The 18985-nt window shown below is 51.3% G+C and overlaps 1 protein-coding gene across 1 annotated transcript in view; it reads right to left on the minus strand.

The window, feature by feature from the left end:
- Positions 1-157: 157 nt before the first annotated feature.
- FBXW4 (F-box and WD repeat domain containing 4) overlaps positions 158-18985 on the minus strand; it is a gene marked incomplete at its 5' end in the record, with an annotated part of 84254 nt that continues 65426 nt past the window's right edge. Inside the window, 4 exons of the mRNA XM_079717382.1 lie at positions 158-909; positions 1110-1251; positions 1768-1908; positions 10958-11023. Of these exons, the coding sequence (XP_079573508.1) occupies positions 790-909; positions 1110-1251; positions 1768-1908; positions 10958-11023 (469 nt within the window). The 3' untranslated portion in view covers positions 158-789. The remainder of the gene's footprint in view (positions 910-1109; positions 1252-1767; positions 1909-10957; positions 11024-18985) is intronic.

Genomic DNA, 18985 nt, shown 5'->3' on the forward strand with positions numbered 1-18985 from the left:
GGTGGAGGGGTTAATGAGAGGTTTTCCTGAAGAAAAGAAACGTTTGTTCTTTGAGACACTGAGCCACGAGATCTTACCCTTCCCTAGCATGCCCAACCCCAAGTTTAAATCTGTTGTTCCTTTTCCCTGGGGTCTTGCCAGCCAGTGAGGAACCAGATCTGTGAACAATCAAGCTTTATTTCTACAAAATGAACGTTTTAGCATGTCTCAACAGCTAGCCTGAGGTTGGGCTGGCTCAGAACTCATTCAAAATTTCGGGGTTCCCTTTGTCCTTTCTTGATTTCAAAGCAAGACCAGGCCACACAATACCCCAGGAATGAGTCCCCAGCCCAAGAGCTTGGTCAGGGGTGGGGTCTGACTGAGGTGGAGGCTGGTGTCACAGCATATTGGCAGCCTCCCCTCTCCTTCCAGGGAAGGGGCAGGAAGGGACCAACTGGGAAGGCTGGAGCACCTCACCTCACTCTTGTGGCGAGCTGGCCCGGCTCTAAGAAGGGGTGGGCCTCTCTCCCCAGGCCAGATCCTTGCTCTGGCCAACAGGGAAGCGAGGTCCGGCTAAGTTCAGCTGAGCAGCAGCAGGTCCCTTCTTTCCACCTGGTTCCTGAGAGGGATTGCACCCCTGGGTAACCCCAGTGCCCAGGAGTCAGCAGCCTTTATCTTAAGGTGCCTGAGTACCATGGTCACAGGTCTAGGAACACAGGCGGGGCCGGGGAGGAGGTATCACTGCACCCTGCAGGCAGCAGAGGTCCCTGAGTAGCTGGCTTCTCTGGCCCACAGGCTGGGGTGGCCCTGTCACGGCGTTTGAAAGTCCAGGCCATGGAGGTTATAAGACAGTGCAGCGTAGAGGTGCCTGGTGGTGAAGCGCAGGCAGTACACAGGACTGCTGAGGGGCGTCGACGTCAGAGGGAAGGCCTGCACGGGAGGGACAGGAGTGGCGAGAGTGTCCCCACTGGGAGCTGGGGGAGCCCAAACCCAGGATTCCCAGGCCCAGTGCCGGGGGACAGGGGCCACTGTAGGCTTCCTCCCACCCCCTCCAGGCACACCCGCTCCCAGCGCAGCCCCCAATAACAAGTCCTGGCATCCAGGAGGCCTGCGGTGGGCAGGATGCTTACGTGTAGGCACGCCCTTTGGCGCCGGTCCCACAGTCGCACGACACCGTAGTAGGAGGAGCCAGTGGCCAGCAGGTGGTTCCCGTCCGTCTGCAGGCAGTACAGCGTGCTGTCGTGGGGCTCTTCCCACTCCATGACACACTTCCTGTCAGGGAGAAGGCAATGCAGGGGGAGGTTTGGGGGTGCCCTCCACCTCCACCCCAGCTTCCCCAGAGGCCTTAGGGAGCCACTCTGGCTGGGAGAAAGAGATGCCGAATCACCAAATTCCTTTAAAACCAGACTTAATGGGGGAAAGCCTCCTCAGTAAAGATCTCTTCCTCAGCAAGTCCCTGGCCCCAGGCAGGTTTATGTCTCGTTTGCGCATCACATGGCTGATGTGTGTCACCAGACTTAAGAGGCAAGAAAGGCCTCGAGAAAGCTGGGACAGAATGCTGAGGGACAGCACCCTGATGGCTCCCGAGGCCCTGGCTATGGTCTCCTGGGTCACAAGGCCAGGGCCGCCAAGGTGGGGAGTCTAAGCTTGATCTGACCTTGTCAGCTGCTCTCTACCAGCCCCTGATACAGAGTCTCTGTCCCTCTCCTTTGGGCCCGCCAGGACTGGAGGGAGGGCCAGGACTGGCGTGGGGTTCTCACCACCCGTCCTCCTGCCCGGCACACTCACCGGACACTGGCTCGGAGGTCCCAGTAGCGAACGTAGGTGTCGTAACCACAGGACAGGAGTGTGGAAGGGGACTCGTACATGACGTCCAGCACCCCCGCCCCTGGGGGAAAGTCACCGCCCAGGTGCGTCATCAGCTGCCCACTGGGAGGAGAGGCAGGGCAGAGGATGAGAGCTTGTCCCACCCTGGCCCACACACATTCTTCTAACCTTCAAATGGCATCAGTTCCTGGGGAAATGCAGCTCTCCTTCCTGAGCTAGAATTAGATTCCCTTAGGAGGGAGGCCAAAGGAGGAGATGCCCTAGACTCCCACCCCTCTCCCCGCTTCCCAGTCCCTGCCTCTCCCCCAGCTGAAGGCCTTAGTCAGCCACCAGCAGCCCCTCCATCACACCTGCACGCTGGCTGCTTGCCGCCCAGCCACTCCTCCTCGGGACGATGAATGGGCCTTGCTGAAGGGGTCGGCCCCCCTCACACACACACACACACACACACGGTTACTTTATACGCCTTGATCCCACAGGTCATGCAGTTCTGCGCTGCCTGAGTCCAATGCCTTAATTCCTGCCTGTAATCTGGGGCTCAAACCTCACTGGGGATAAAGACCACACAAAGGGAGAAGGGGAGTCCCAGGAGATGTTAAAACAAGTAAACACCTTTGTGTCTGGGGAGAGAAATCGCTGAGAAAGCAGCTTAGCAGGCTGGTCCCTGGTGTTCCTGGCCCGGCTGGCCCCCGGCCCGGGGCTAGCACGCCTCTGTGATCACAGCCACCAGCCTGCTGGGCTCCAGCTTGCTCCCCCCACCCTTGCCCCTCTCGGTGGCCGAGAGCAGATTACCGAGAAGAACAATTTCTTTGTGACTGTGTAATTCCCTCCGTGACCGCGGCAGTGGGCAGACCCCTCGCCCCGATGCCAGACCCCTAGCAACCACGTAGGGGGGCCTCCTGGCCCTAGCAACTACCCCTCAACATCAAGTGTACCCGCTAATTCCTGTGGCTAGGGGACGGGTAGAAGCGGTGAGTTTCTGCAGAATAACGGGGGAATGAAGGGCACACGCTCCAGGCCAAATCCCTCAGCTTCATCCAAGAGATGCTGGGCTCTCCCCCGTGACGTGACGGGAGAAACTGGGCTGTGGACACTTCACAGGGACACCCAGGTGAGAGGCCCCGGCACGGGTGAGGGAGGACTTTGTGGTCTCACCAGCCCAGCTTCGGCCCAGGCCAGTTTCACCAGAGAGCTTGAGGCAGATGAGGCCACCAGCCACGTGTATGAACGTGGACCTTAGCTCCAGTCCTTCTACCTCACACAGACTCTCTGACCCTCAACCTCCCTTCTCCTCATTGGAGCCGCCATCTTCCCTGAAGGAGTAAAGGAGGAGGCTGTGGGTTCTTTTCTGCCCAACTCTGCCCACGAGTCCTGGGCAGTGCGGTGACCCCCAGCGAGAGTACTGTTGTTCTCCAGTCAGGGCGGGGGGCGGGGGGTAGGCCTTAAGTCAGGACCCGTGTCCCCAGCCTCCTTCCTCCTCTGTGTGCTGAGGGATCAGACAGAAAGCCTTCTCCCCAGATCAGCATCTCCTAGAGATCACTAACCTCAGCTCCCAAGAAGGCCCACCTTTCCAGATGGGCCACCAGCCATGATTCACCACCCCTGGGCAAGCCAGAGCCCTGAGAGGGCCTGGGGTCATATTCTTTCTGTCTCTGTCTGTCTCGTCCACTGGGTCAGGGCTATTTTGCTCCACAGTTCTCCCTCCTTCCAGATTTAGGGGCCCTGCCCCCTCCATTAGTGAGGCCTTCAGGAATGACTGAGGAGCTCTCCCCTTTAATCTGCAGAAGTAATTTCATGTTTGTCTGTTTGAAATAGAAGATGAAAGGCAGTGGAGATTGGGGGGCGTGAAGCCCAGCATGGCTCTACCTGCCCACCCCTGGTCCCAGGGTTCAGAAGGAAGGAGAGCTGGGCACCCATGGACTGAGGGTCGGCAGCAGAAGGGCCACACCCAGACCGAGTTGCCACCCTGGGCCCCTGCCCAGGCAGGGGGACATCTGAGCCACCGCTGGAAAGTGTCATGCCAGCGTGTGCAATAAGAAACACAGAACTCTACCCTCTGGGGAGACCCAACGGCCGAGCGAGCACCAGCCGCTGGAGGCCAGGACAAGTCCCCAAAGCCCCCTGTCTGCCAGCCCAGCCTGGCCCAGGCCTGAGGAGTTTCTGCCATGTTAGTTCTCTGATTCTCTGAAAGGGCCACACACACTTTAAATGGGCCAATAAAAAGATACAGTTTCTTTTGCCTCTGGGCCTGGGACCCTCGAGGCTCTGTTGTGCAGTGCCTGTGAGGTTAAGTTCAGAGCATAAACTGACACACCAGGCTCTGGGAAATGGCCCGTCTCTTCAAATAGCAGCCCAGCGGTGCCATAGGAGCCCCGCTGGGGCTTTGATTTGGGAAAACAAACAGAAATGGCACCGTGGGCCCTTCGTGGCCCCCACCACAGGACCAATTTAACCAGAAAACTCTAGCTCAACTGCTTTGGTGGAGGAAGCAAGATGAGCTCAACAATAGCCCCAAACTTTGGGGGGAAGGGGGACAAAACAAGCTGTTTGTCTCCTCAGCCCCTCCTCCGGGTTCCTTTTCTTACTGCAAGTGTGTTCTTGTAAAAACGATTAGATTGCAATTTGTATAACGTGGTGACCCCCAAATTCAGACGTTTCACCCCTTTTCTCTGGAAAGAATGTTAAGAATGCCTCTCGGCCTCTCACGGTGGGGGGCGCAAGGGGGGGCGTGCAGAGCCTTGGCTGTCGCACAACTTGTGTGGGAAAGGGGCTGCCGCTTAGAGCCTCAGGCCAAGACAGGAGCAAGGGCCAGCTCTGTCACTATAGAGGGCCAGACAAAAAGTCCATTCCCTTGCAACTCCTGCGCACAAAGCCGGGGCCTCCAGGAGCCACTGAGGGCTGGGGGGCCTCCACCCCAGCCTCCCCGCAGCCTGACTCCAGCAATTCTCTCTTGACCCAGGGAAAGATAAAGACAGATGGGGCTGCCCCTGTGAGCCTGATGAATGAGACACAGGCCGGGGAGGCCTGGCTGTGTGTGGCTTCCCCCAGGAGTCCCCAGAGTACCTGGGTAGGAAAAGCAAGCGGAGTGTGGCCTCATCCCAGGGACCCTTGAGGAGGGGATCAGGTGAGGGAATTGGCGCTCCCTGGCCCATCCCAACCTGCTGCCCAGGCAACTCCACTGAAGCTGGAGGGAAGTGAGATGACAAGAACTTCGTGACAGGGAGGAGGAAATTTAAATAAGATACTTATACCCACCCCCCATCACCATTTTTGTGGGGACAGCTAACTGGAGGTAGGCACTGGCCTTGAAGACCCAGATGCCCTGTCTGGGAGGGGCCCTAAGCACCAGGCTGAAGTTAGGCACAGAGGGGCAGTCCCTGGAAGCCTCCCTCCACCCTACCCCCAGTCTGGGTCCTGCAGGCCAGGGAAGCCGGGTGACCTGCGCCACTGCCTTCCTCCCTCTGAGTTCCCTCATCCCGGCCTCCACACACCTCCCTTGCCTGGCCTGCCTGAGCTCCCAGCACAAGCCGTGGCCCATAGAAAGTCCTCCTGTGCTAAACTGCCCTGAGGTCAGATAACCCTGGCTCCACCTCCTCACCCACATCTAAGAATGCCCGTGGCCCTCACACCATTTACAGCCACTGTGAACACACTGGGTTCCTGATGACGCTCCTTGGAGACTCTATGGGTGTTCATTCCTGCGTCTGTTTGGGTGTGAGGATACCCCATCTGGCACGTGCAACTGCAAAAATGCAACGATGGCTTTTGGTGAGAGGGTGGAAGGGTGGCAAACACTCCACCTTCCTACATCTTCTCTGCCCCCAGGGGACAGGTGGCCTGAAGGTATAAGCTGGACCCAACATGGTCACTAAGAAAATAGGAGGGTTTTGCTCCCTTCTTTTCCTTTCCACCCTCCCCTTCCCTTTCTTCCTTTCTTTGATCAATAACCATTTACTGAGCACCTTCTGTATACGAGGCATTGTGCCTAATAGATACTGCAGGGGGATGTGAGATGAGGCTTTGAGGGAGACAGTGTCCCTTCTTCAAGGAGTTTTCAGTCCAGGGAGGGAGAGAAGTCTGTCATCTATCCAACTAACAATACAAGGGGTGGCTCAGTGGGTACCAGAAGAGAGATGAAACAGAGTTTTATAAGGGGACAGATAAAAGAACATCTCTTCAGTGAGTGACAGGATTGTGACAGGCAGTGACAGGAGATGGGGGACCGCTCAGGTGAAGGGCCAGCAACAACAGAGGTGCAGGGCTGGGGCACCTGGCTTGGCTGGAGGCGTGGGTATGTGAGGGGCACAAGCTGGTGGGATCTGGCTTCCCGACCACGATGGGCCTCCGGGTGCTCACTGCTCAGCTGGCATGAGAGGAGGGAGTGGTTGTCCTCGTCCAGCCCCCTGGTGGGGAGGGGGAGGGAATCAAGGAGACAGACAAGTCTCACATACAACCACAGAGTCCGTGGAGACCAGGAGAAGCCCACCGAAGCTTCGCCTGCCCCAGTCCCATCAGGTGAGCGGGAAGGGCCCTTCCCAAGCACAGGCCTCTCACATGCATGCGTGTGCGCGTGCACAGCCCCAGCACCTGCCCATGCACACGTGTTCAGACACAGTGGCTCAAAGGCCAGGCAGCCGGGCAGCCCACTTTGTACTGCTAACAAGAGGACCGTAATTACAGGAAGGGGCAGCCGGGCAGATAAAAGGATACAAAATTTCAACATCTGTTGCCATAAAGGGATAAGGAGAAGTGAAACGCAAAGTATCAGTTTGGTGTCAGCAGGCAGAGAGCCAATTTCAAAGAGCTGGGGGGGGCGACGACGGAGGGGACAAGAAAGAAAAAGGGAAGGGGTGGGGGGAGAAAGAAAGAAAGAAAAAGAAATTACAGGGTTCCTCAAAGAGGTAAAGAAAAAAGAAAATGAGAAAAGCTGTCAATAATACTTTCAAAGGAGAAGGCAGGTACTTTAAAGAGGGGCAATTCCCATAATCACCCCGACTGAGGGCCAGGCCCCCTGCCCCAGGTGGAGGTGGAGGGCGGGGGCAGAGACAAAGCCACACCTGGGTGGGATGGGCACTAATGGTGCCCTCAGAGTGGCCCAGTCTGCGCTCAGGACACCAGTTCTTTCTGCAGACAGAAAGGGTTGCAGCCAGGCGCCCCTTGTCAGTCCAAACACCATCAGATGTCCTGACATATGTCTCCCGTGTTCAGTCCAGGGTTCCAAGATAAGTTCCCAGCCTGAAGGGAAGCTATACCAGGCCACATGGTGGCCATCAAGGGGGCCCTATGAATGCTCTAAGGGTCACCAGCTCCAGCCACAGGGGTGAGGATCAGGGAGGGCTTCATGGTGGAGGTGCTATTTATGCTGAAGAATGAGCAGGGTTTCAGTAGGCAGAGAGGGGGTATCCCAGGCACAGGGGTCAGCTAGAGCAAAAGCTCAGAGGGGAAAAATATAGGGTGTCTGTCAGAATATGTGAGAAGCTTCTTTGCCCCTGCCTTTGCTGAGAAAGAGGAGATTTAAGGGCTAAGGATGGAAATGGAGGAGTCATGGGGAACTGGGGATGATGCGGGCCTGAAGGGGAAGGGGAGATGAGGTGGGATTATGCAGGGGCCATGAACATGGTCACACACATACAGAGCAGCGCAGTACCTAGCCAAGGACTCAAACCCTCAATGCCCTAGGAGTAGCCAAGTCACCAAAATCCACCCCTACTGACTTCCTTACCCAACAGTCCCCAGGCTGCCTTAGGACCACAGCTGGACCCACTGTGACATCTCCAACGCTGAGATCACAGGCCTCCCCATCCTGGTGCCTGCCTTCCCACTGCCACTGGGGTTGCCCGTTGTGCCCTGGTCTCAGGGCACCAATGGTAGATCCAGCTCAAATGTACCTTCGCAGAAAAGGTAAAATCCACAGCAAGGGCAAACCCAGGAGAAGATCACTGGCTTGATGTGTTGTGAAGCCAGTCAGAACCGCCACCCACCCCCGGGGTCTTCCAGCAGCGGGAGGCATGCCCCACACAGATAACACCTTCCCTGGGGGTTGAGCCAAGGGCCCTGATCAAATGCAGATGGAGAACACAAGATGGGCCTTAATTCCTCCAGACCCAAACTCAGGAACAGGATGGCTTTGGCACAGTTCCTCAGGGCCTAGCTAGGGATACTTCAGTGGTTGGCTATCTGCACAGTCTCTCAGGATAGAGCCCTTGGGGGCCAGGGACTGGACCTGAATGCCATCTATCCTCGGAAGCAGGAACACTCTAGCACATCCAAATTGGGTGAAGGACTCCATCTTTCTTCCCATCTGATTTAGACAGGTTAGAAATCCCCTGTCCTTTGGCCTGTCCCCAGCTCTAGGAGAGACGGGCAGGAAAGGAGGAAGGGAGACGGGGACAGCCAAGTTCCTTACCATCTAGGCAACGGCTTTGTGCCCACGGCTGCTCTCAGACCTGTGTGCTCCAGCTAGCACCTCCCCATCCCTAGCCCAGAGGGAGAACAGAGTCTCTAGGAATCCTGATGAACAAAGGGCTGAGGGAGCCATGGTGACCTTGAAAGAGGTCTCCAGGCACTGTGAAAAGCAGCCTGAGGACCAGTACCCGGAGAGACACAGATGAGGGTGTGCTGGTGCCCAGCAGGCTGCCTGCACCTCTGAGCTGCGTCCCAGCCCCCACCATCATCCCGAGGGCAGCTCCTGGAGGGGCGATGATGCTCTGAGCAAAACTGCCCTTCCAGTACTCCTCCCCCGCAAGTTGTAGCACACACATAAAAGAGAAAATCCCAGAACTCCTCAAGTTTCAGCGGTGACAGGTTAAAAGCAAAGAATCCACACAGCACCAAACACCGCCCCGCAACTGAGTCCTGCCGACCATGTTGCTCCACCTTCCAGATTGGCCTGTCAGTCAGGCTTTGGCGTTATTGAAAGATCAAACTCTGTCCTGCCTGTTCATTACCTTAATCCTATTTTCTACATGGCTTTATTATCTGCTTGGGCTTCTCTGGGAAAGACAGCTACAGACGGTCGTCCTGTCCATCCGTTTCCTCCCACCGAAAGCAGATGCCTCCACCAGGGCATCTTTCCCTCAGTCCCTGCACCACTGGTCCTCCAGGCTTCCCTGGGAATGGAAGAGATGTTTAAGCAAGGCCTGGCTCCTCAGTGGTGAGGAGGGGAGTCTGGGAGCTAGAGAGAAGGGAAAGCCAAGTGAGGCCCAGGGCGGCCTTGCCTCAGGCTGGCGTAAGGGTGCAATGGCTATTTGTTGTCTGGCTTCAGTGAGAACTGAGGCCATAGCTGTCTTGTGCCCATTTTCATTTGGGTCCTTTCTGGGTTCTGTAAAGACCCAGTGTTTAGGGTTAGTGAGGTCTAGGGATTTCATAAGAGAATGCTGTTGAGGCAGCTGGTGCCTTAGAACGCCATCCTGACCATAAATCTGTGCCCAGAAGCATCCCTACCAAGGCAACCACGGGCAGAAGAGGCCAAAGACTACTCAACCTTCAAGATAAAGCTGGGTCACGGTGGGGTGGCGTACACCCTCCCTGCCCCAGCTTGTCCGCCATCCCAGGCCCAGATCAATATTGATGCCAAGCATAAGGTCCAGCTATGTGACTAAATAAAAGTGACTTTCAGCAGAAATGCCCATCTCTGCAACCTCAACGGTGACAAAGCAAACAATCCAGTTAGAAATGGGCAAAAAACATGAGCAGACATTTCACCAAAGAGAATATACAGAAGGCAAATAAGCACAAGAAAACTTGTTCAACATCACTAGCTATTAGGGAAATTCAAATTAAAACCACAATTAAATAACACATCCATTAACATAGCTAAAATAAAAAATAGTGACACTACCAGATGCTGTTGAAAATGTGAAGAAACTAGATCTCTCAGACACTGGGGTCAATATAAAGTGGTAAAGATACTCAAAATAGTCCGGCAGGTAAAAAACTAAACACACACTTACCAATGACTCAGCAATTGTATTCCCCCACATTAATCCCAGAAAACTGAAAACATATGCCCACACAAAAGCCTATACGCAAATGTTCATAATAGCTTGATCTGCAATAGTCAGAAAATTGAGAACAACCCAAACGTCCTTCAGTGGGTGAATGCTGGTCGATGGGGAAAGAAACTTTGGTACATCCATACCAGGGAATACTACTGAGCAATAAGAAATAAAGCACGATTGACACATGAAACAACTTCTGTGAATCTCGAGGTAATTACGCTCAGTTAAAAAAAAAAAAAAAAAAAGCAAATCTCCAAATGTTAGATATATTATTTCGTTTATATAATACTTTCAAAATGACAGAGATGAAAAACACCTAAGTGGTTGCCAGAGGTTAGGGGCAAGGAGCAGTGGAGGAGGGGAGGAGGATGGGTGCAACTATAAAGGGGTACATGAGGGGTGTCTGTGATGGAACAAACAGTTCTTTATCTTGACTGTGGTAGCAGTTACATGACTCTACACATGGGACAAAACTGCAAAGAAATACGTACACACACACACACCACACACAAGTACAATCAGATAAAGGTCCGTGGACTGTACCAACGTCAACTTCCTAGACTTGATATTATGTAAGATGTTACACAGGTGCCTTGCCTTCCTACTTTTGTAACTTCCTGTGAATCTATAATTATGTCAAAATGAAAGATTAAAAAAACCCCAACAGAATGGCAGGTAATCAGATGGGAATGTGTCAAGCCTGCCAAGGCAGAGAATTGTGAATAAAAACTGGATATATTTTAACTGTTCTGTATTGTTCTTCTTACGGATCTGTAGGCCACTTCCAAAATTTCTTTATTTTAGAGAAATCATCTCTGAGGATAGATGGGATTTTATATAGCCACATAGTCAGACACTCCTTAGAGAAGAAGTATCATACGTCCAGACTGTTGTTGTTATCATAAATTCTACATGAAATTATTTACCTATTATAAATTACTTCAACAGTCTCCTCAAGCTAACAAATGATTCCATGTGCGAAGGTGCCACAGCGGAGGCTGTCAGTGGGTTTGGGGGCAGGGTCCTTCCAGCATCCTCCTGGACCACTCGGCCAACTGAACCAGGGGCTGGCTCAGCCAGCTTTCCTCTGCTTCCCAGCCGCTCCAGCCCCACCCACCCTGGAAGCCATGGTGGGCTCAGGAATCTCTTACCTGTTGAGGTCCCAGATTCTTAGGGGTGAGAAGTGCCCACAACAGGCTGTCCCTGTCACAAAGGAGCTGCCAAACAAAAGGAGAGCAGTTAGGTCTGGCTTGTCAGAACTTGTGGCGGAAATGGCTATACAATTGGAAGTGCTGTGCTCATTCTCCAGGGGATCATGGGGTTAAGCCAGGATGAGAGAAGCAGCCAAGAGAGCCATCAGAGAAGTTGTGGGAAAACCATATGGAAGCACAGTGAGGGCTGTAACCTCCCAGAGCTGCTTGGCCAGAGGACCCATGGATTCAATAGCTGAGTTTACTGCTTAGACCTGGTTGGGTGGTCTCTGCCCACCATAAAAATGGATCTCTAGATGTGCAACTGAGGCCAAGGGAGAGCAAGCCTGTTGGGCTTTGGTTGTATGAACACCAAGTTCACGACGCCACACCACAGAAATGGTCTCCTGGGAATAGGTCGCTGGGCGCCAGAAGGGGATGCCCTGGTCAGAGGTGAGGGAGGCTGCGGGGCTTTACCGAAGGTTTTAAGAGCTGGGGGAATATGGTAACATGGTACAAGCACCAGGCAGGTATAAAGGCACCAAACTGAGAAAAGGTGAACTATGAAAGATGGGTAACAACGTGAAAAGGTGAGGGTGGGAAAGTAGGGAATGTTAGGGGCCAGGCAGCCAGGACTGCTGTGGAGTGGGATAGGAGTCAGACAGAGTTTAAAGGATAATGACAGACACTGCCAAGAGGCAGGAGAGAAGGAACACTCAGTATTTCCCAGAGTCTCTCTTAAACCCCTAAAAAGTTCAACATATACAATCTGCAGAGTTTCATTTTAAGTGGAGGCCCAAACCCAGTGAGAAGAAATCTGTGCAATGAGCCAGGCTGGCCATAGTGCTAGGACTAGAACTTGAACCCACATGCCAGACCACTCCTTTGTTAGAGGATTTGGAAGGGGTTGGGAGGGGGAGCCTGCAGGAACCCTGGGCTTGAAAATCTAAACTGGAACAAGAGAGCTGAAAGCAGTTATGTCACTCAGGAGCCCTGGGGCAGGGAAGGGCCATGTCTCTACACGTCTGGGCATGGGGGGAGGAACTGGACATACTAATGACATGTTAGCAATGTGGGACAGCAGTCCATTGGCCCTGGCCTTGCCCAGCACCTGTGGCTCTCTGATCCCAAGCACGTCAGTGGGGAGGTGGATTTCCGCAGTCAGGGCTCTGAGAAGTCGATGGCTTTGGCTTGGCGGGGGGTTGGCCTACTAGTTGCTGATGGGGAGACGTTAGGGCAGGCATTGGCCAAGCCACTGATTTACAATCAAAATTGCAGGGCAGGGATCTATGTTTCAACCCCAGGCTGACAAAAAGGCCACATGAACCACCCTGGAGCATCCATGCCTCAAGTCAAGACTTCTCTAGGGACATGCTCGGTCTTCCCAGCTTCCTCTCAACCCATAGGCATGCCAGCAGCCACTAAACTAGAGCGACATGCTAAAACAGCCATTCCATCATGCCCCAAGTGACTCCCAGCCTGGGAAGCAGCCACTGGACACTGAAGCCCCAAACTACAAAGCCAGGTGTTATCCTCACTTCCCTCCCCCACCAACATTTTTCTCTTGAGGGTAATCCATTAATAACTGGTAAAGCCAATTACTTTGGGTTGGAAACATAATAGCCACTTAGAAATCATTCGAGCGGGCAATCGGGCTCTCCAGACTTTTGAGGAGTAGGGGGCCAGGTGAGGGGCGCCAGAACAGACATACAGACAACTCTTAAGGAGGCCTGTGGCAGGCCTCTGACAGGCAACAGGCCTAACTTAGCGTCAAGGTAAGTCAATGGAGAGAGATGGGAGGCACCCGGAAGCTGAATCCCTGCCGCTCCCACAGCTCTGACCCCCAGCAGGCCGGGCCGGGGATGGGAACACCTGGCCCTGGACTCCTGCCCTCTGTCCCTGCCCACCCGGCCCGGCCCCGGCCCTCTGCCTCCAGGAGGAGGGGCTTTCTTGACTGCCTGGACATGACGGCCATGAATATTTCTTTCCAGAAGCTGCCCTTTTCCCTTGCTTAACCATGTGAAGCAGGGAGGAGGAGCAGGAGGGAGAGGAGAGCGTCTCCCTGGCATTTATGAGGGCTTAAGAGTTTAATCAAATATAACCTCAGTAAAAAAAAAAAGAAAAAAAAAACCACGTATGCAACAGTCAAGCAGATTTGGAGTCAGGTCCTGCTTGGAACGTTCACCAAGTCTCACATCCAAACCACAGGGACTGTCCAGGGACAGGGATGACAAACCTGAGCTAAACAGGCAGAGGCAGGAGCTGCTGGCTGCTTGGTGGCTTGACTGGCCTTCCTCTTAAGTCCTGCCACACCCTGATCTCACCTTCATGAGACAAATGGTATTTGGGGGGTTATCTTCCCATCTTCATTTTGAAATCATGGACTGTCTGGTGGCTCTTGTGTACTCCAGTGCCCAGCACGGCTCCTGGTCCCAAAGAGGTGCCCCAAACAAACCTGTGGGCCTCAATTGAAAGGACCTTCCAGAGCTCACAGCCAACAAGGCTGGGCAAGCTAGTCACACGAGCTGCGGTGGCGGAGGTGGTGGTGGGGTCCCTCTACTTCTTAGAGGAGTAATTCCCAAATCACCAGACTCAGACCTGAATGACACATGACACAGTCATACATCGTTGGAACAGTGAAGTCCCTCATGAGCAGTGCAACCAGATAACAGATGAGAAGTACCAGCAATACCTAAAAATGTCAACACACGCACAGACACACATGCTCTCACACAAGTGCATGCACTCTCTCACCCTGAGGGTCTAAAAGTCATTCTGACTCCACAAACTCTACTCTTTTTGGACCAGAAAGCCCTTACCAGAAGCCAGCCTTCTACAATTTCTGGTCTGGGATCTAGTCCCAGACCTGCCCAGATCCCCAACCTCCCGTACTGGCCTCCTGGCCCCAACTCAGGCAAACCTGGCATCACAGAGATCATCATCAGGCCCAAGAAGTAGACATAGGAGCCCTCACATCAGAGAGACCAGGAGAGTTAGGGGTTCTGGTACTCAAGTTGAGGAATAGAAAATAGCAAGATACAGAACAGAGGAGAGGAAGGTATGAAGGAAAATTAGTTGGGTGTGGGCAGGGCAAATAGAAGGTAGATCCTGCTGCTTCTGCCTTAGTTTAGACCCTCTTAATTACATTAGGAATTGACTGAGCACTTGCTGCGTGCCAGGTTCTTTTTTTTTTTTTTTAATAGGCTCTCAGCCATTTTACTTAAAAAAAATTTTTTTTTAAACTTATTTAATTTATTTATTTTTGGCTGCATTGGGTCTTCGTTGCTGCACGCGGGCTTTCTCTAGTTGTGGCAAGCAGGGACTACTCTTCCTGGTGGTGAGCAGGCTTCTCACTGCGGTGGCTTCTCTTGTCGCGGAGCACGGGGTCTAGGCACGCGGGCTTCAGTAATTGTAGCACGCAGGCTCAGTAGTTGTGGCTCGCGGGCTCTAGAGCACAGGCTCAGTAGTTGTGGCACACGGACTTAGTTGCTCCTCGGCATGTAGGATCTTCCTGGACCAGGGCTCGAACCCATGTCCCCTGCATTGGCAGGTGGATTCTTAACCACTGAGCCACCAGGGAAGCCCGCGTGCTAGGTTCTGAGCAAGTGTTTCAAAAGCGATTCCCTGTCTAATCCTTGTAACTCTATGTAGCAGGTAGCACTTTCCCTATTTGACAGACGAGGACACTGAGACACAGAGAGGTAACGTAACTTGCTCTAGCTCACATAGGGAGCAACTAGTAGGACTAGAATTTGAACCCAGTTAGTCTTAATTCCAGAGCCCAGGTGATTTTACACCCCGTGCCCCATAAGTTCTCTCCCTAGCACCTAGCATCATGCCTGACACATACTGAAAACTCAAATGCTTACTGAATGAACAAATGGACAAGTGAACAAACGACTCCACCTGGAAGAAGAAAGGAGCGACTGTGGGGCTCTGAGGAGGGGCGGCAGAAGGGGCGTGCTCGGCAGCTGTGCCCCGTGGCTGGCCTGGAGCTGCCCAGCTGGCCCAGGCCCCAGCCGCCTCTGAGCTGGGGCTGACACACTTTGGCAAGGGAGGCCACCAGAGCTGTCACATCATTCACCAACATGCCCATCAAGGGTATTCAGTTCTCTTCAACCCGCATTGGCATTTTAATTACTGTTGGGTAAACTAATTTGTACAAATGAAGGCCGGGCTGCCTAATAGAATATGCAAGCTCTCTGACCTCTGACAGGCACTGACACGAGATACAAAGGCCGCCGAGGAAGGCTTTTTATCTGAGCCTTATTACTCTCTATTACTCCAATTAGTCAGGCTCCAGTGCTCCTAATTGGAGGAAAAATTGCAATTAAATCAATTTTTGATGGGCTGCAAGTGGGCTCCCGAACCGCCCTGCTTGTGAAACACTGATATTATAGCAGCAAAGGTCACAGGCTTCATCGGCACCTGGGGACCCCCGAATTCCCTCGGCCCCCTCCTAAAATGCCTCAAGGAAACCTCTGCCCCTCCATCGGCTCGGCCAGCAAGGGTGGGAAGGAGAGAGTCATTAGAACATGTCAGGTCTCATCGCTGTTGCCGCCATCTGCTAACCTGCGCCACTGACATCATTATAGCGGCTAAGTCCCAAAGCATGAATGCAGTGCGAAGGTCACACAAACTCACTGGGTGAGAAGAGGCCAGGAGCAGAAGTGCAAGTGACAGCACTGTGAGGGAGGGACCAGTGGAGTGGGAACAGGAGGTCAACAGAAGTCAGGAAGAGGAGAGACATAGTCCAGGGCAGGTGAAGGGTGAGGCAGCCAGTTCCTAACATCCAGCCAACAGGGCACCCCAGGCCACCCAAGGGGAAGGGAAATAGATGTACTTGGGAAGGAAAAAAAGAAAGACAAAGGAATCTTGTTCTTACCGGCAAACATCCTACCTCGCAGTGGGGAAATATACACCTGAATGCTGTCCACAGACCAGAAGGCCGAGAGTCACATCCGTGATGGGGGCAGGAGCACACTGCGGGGCCTACCATCTATAGCAGTGCCTGCCTGTGACGGCTGGGGAGGGAGTGCATAGAACTAAAGCTTAAGAGCAGGGAGGGGAAGGTAAACACAACTTCATTCATCAAACTAAAGGATAATAAGACCAAGAAGCCTATCTGAAGCTTGAATGAGTAAAGTTTAAGGCAAATGAAAAGAAGTTCCATTTCACATAGCAACTGGCATACCACTACCTCAAAGAGATGGTGCAGACAGAAAATATAAATTCAAAAGAAGGTTAGCCAACTTCATGGGTGATTGAATCGAAATGGATTAAAAGGGAAAGAAGGATGTGCCTTGTCTTCAAGGGGTCAAGACCAAAAACTTGTTGAATAAATGATGGTCCATCTACTTAATGGAATATTACACAAATATTTAAAGTGACGTTCCCAAAGAATACAGACAAGATGTTTATGATACTATTATAAGAAAAAAAAGTAGGGTACAAACAGCATTAACAGAACTATTTTAAGAATAGCTTGTGAGGGGAAGGTAAACACAACTTTGTTCATAAAACTAAAGAATAATAAGACCAATTTTTTTTAATTACAAAGGAGGCAAGAATATAAAATGGGGGAAAGGACAGTCTCTTCAATAAATGGTGTTGAGAAAACTGGACAGCTACTTGCAAAAGAATGAAACTAGACTATCCTATACTATACACAAAAATTAACTCAAAATGGATTAAAGACTTGAATGTGAGATCTGAAACCATAAAACTCCTAGAAAAAAACATAGGACATAAGCTCCTTGACACCAGTCTTAGCAATGATTTTTTGGATCTGACTCCACAATAAAAGCAAAAATAAACACGTGGGACCACATCACACTAACAAGCTTCTGCACAGCAAAGGAAAACAAAATGAAAAGGCAACCTACTGAATAGGAGAAAATATTTGCAAAGCATACATCCAATAAGGGGTTAATATCCCAAATATATAATTTTGGATATATATTTATATTATATATATTACATATATATAAAGTTGCAATTTTGGATTTGGATATATATATATATATATATATATATAGTTGCAATTTTACAACTCAACTGCAAAAAACCAAACAATCTGATTAGAAAATGGGCAGAGGACCTGAACAGACATTTTTCCAAAGCAGACATAGAGATGGCCAACAGGCACATGAAAAGATGCTAAACATCGCTAATCATCAGGGAAATGCAAATCCAAACCACAAAGAGATATCACCTCACACCTGTTAGAATGGCTATTATCAAAAAGACAAGAGATAACCAGTGCTGGTGAGGGTATGGAGAAAAGGGAACCCTCGTGCACTGTTCGTGGGAATGTAAACTGGTGCAGCCACTATGGAAAACAGTGTGGAGTTTTCTCAAAAAAATGAAAAATAGAACTACTATATGATCAAGTAATTCCCTTCTGAGTATTTATTTTTAAAAAAACCCCAAAATACTAATTTGAAAAGATATATGCACCCCCATGTTCACTGCAGCCTTATTTACAATAACCAAGACATAGAAACAACCTAAGTGTGCCTTGGTGCATAAATGGATAAAGAAGATGTGGTATCCGTATATACAACGGAATACTACTCAGCCATAAAAAATATGGAATCTTGCCATTTGTGACATGGATGGGTCTTGAGGTATTATGTTAAGTGACATAAGTCAGGCAGAGAAAGACAAATACTATATGATTTCACTTATATGTGGAATGTATAAAAAACAAGCAAACAAACAAATCAAATCAAAACAAAACAAAATGAAACACCAAGTTCACAGATACAAGGAACAGACTGGTAGTTGCCAAAGGGCTCCGAGGAGGTGGGGGATGGGAGAAATGGGTGAAGGGGGCCAAAAGGTACAAACTTCCAGTTATAAGATAAGCCATGGGGAGGTAATGTGCAGCATGGTGACTACAGTTAATAACACTGTGTTGCATATCTGAAAGTTGCTGAGAGTAAGCCTTAAAAGTTCGCATCAAGAAACAAATTCTTGTAACTATGTGAGATGACGGATGGTAACTAGACTTATTGTAGCGATCATTTTGCACTGTATACTAATATCAAATCATTGTGTTGTACATGTGAAACTAATATAATGTTATATCTCAATTTAAAAAATAGCCTGGGTGTAGAAAAGGAAAGAGTGGAAGGAAACACACTAACATGCTTTAAGTGACTGTGTTTGGGCAACAGAGTGATTAGCAATTCTTTCTTCTTTTAAATTTTATTTTCCAAATCTTCTTTAATGAGCATGTGCCACTTTTTAAAGGGAAAAGCATATTATTTACATCTCGTGAGAGAAAACACAACATAACCAGACATTCCTGCCCACTGACTCACGGCCAAGAACAAGTGGACTCGATAATGAGCTGCCTGCTGGAGCAGGTGTCAGCAATGGTGGTCCTGGCACACCTTGGGCTGAAGCTTTGGGATGGACCAGTAGCCTAAGGTTAGGACAGGAAGCCCCAGATCAGAAGGGAGGGATCTTTCTCCCAATTAGGTGCCGGCCAGTAGACAGCGAGACTGACTCCTGATTCCCACAGCGGGCAGAGGCCTGGAACACCTGTCCCAGTGTCCGTCTGTCTGCCTGCCTGTTTTGTCTATCTGTCTGTCTGTCTCACACACACACACACACACACACACACACACACACCCCACCCCACCCCCAGGCCCCTCTCAGCCCATGTGCATCTGCACAGGATGGTGCAAGTAAGCCACCTAAAAGGTCAGGCTCTGGAAAGAGTGTCCAGAGGCTGGGCCTCCCGAGGCTCACCCTCCCACGGCAACTCTAACAAACAAGGGCAACAAAGCAGGCTTTCTGCTGCCCCACAGAGGAGTACAGTTCAACAGCTGGGAAATTCCTCTATAGAAACACAAAATGTTCATTTTCCATTTTAACCAGTGGTAAAAGGGCAGCCTGGCCAAGCATATAAGACCCTGGCCCAGGCTAAACAAGTGGAGGCTTGAGGTAGCGGCTGCTCTTCCCAAATAAACCAATTCC

This window comes from Hyperoodon ampullatus, assembly GCF_949752795.1.
Source record: "Hyperoodon ampullatus genome assembly, chromosome: 1".
In the NCBI taxonomy this organism is placed as follows: Eukaryota; Metazoa; Chordata; class Mammalia; order Artiodactyla; family Ziphiidae; genus Hyperoodon; species Hyperoodon ampullatus.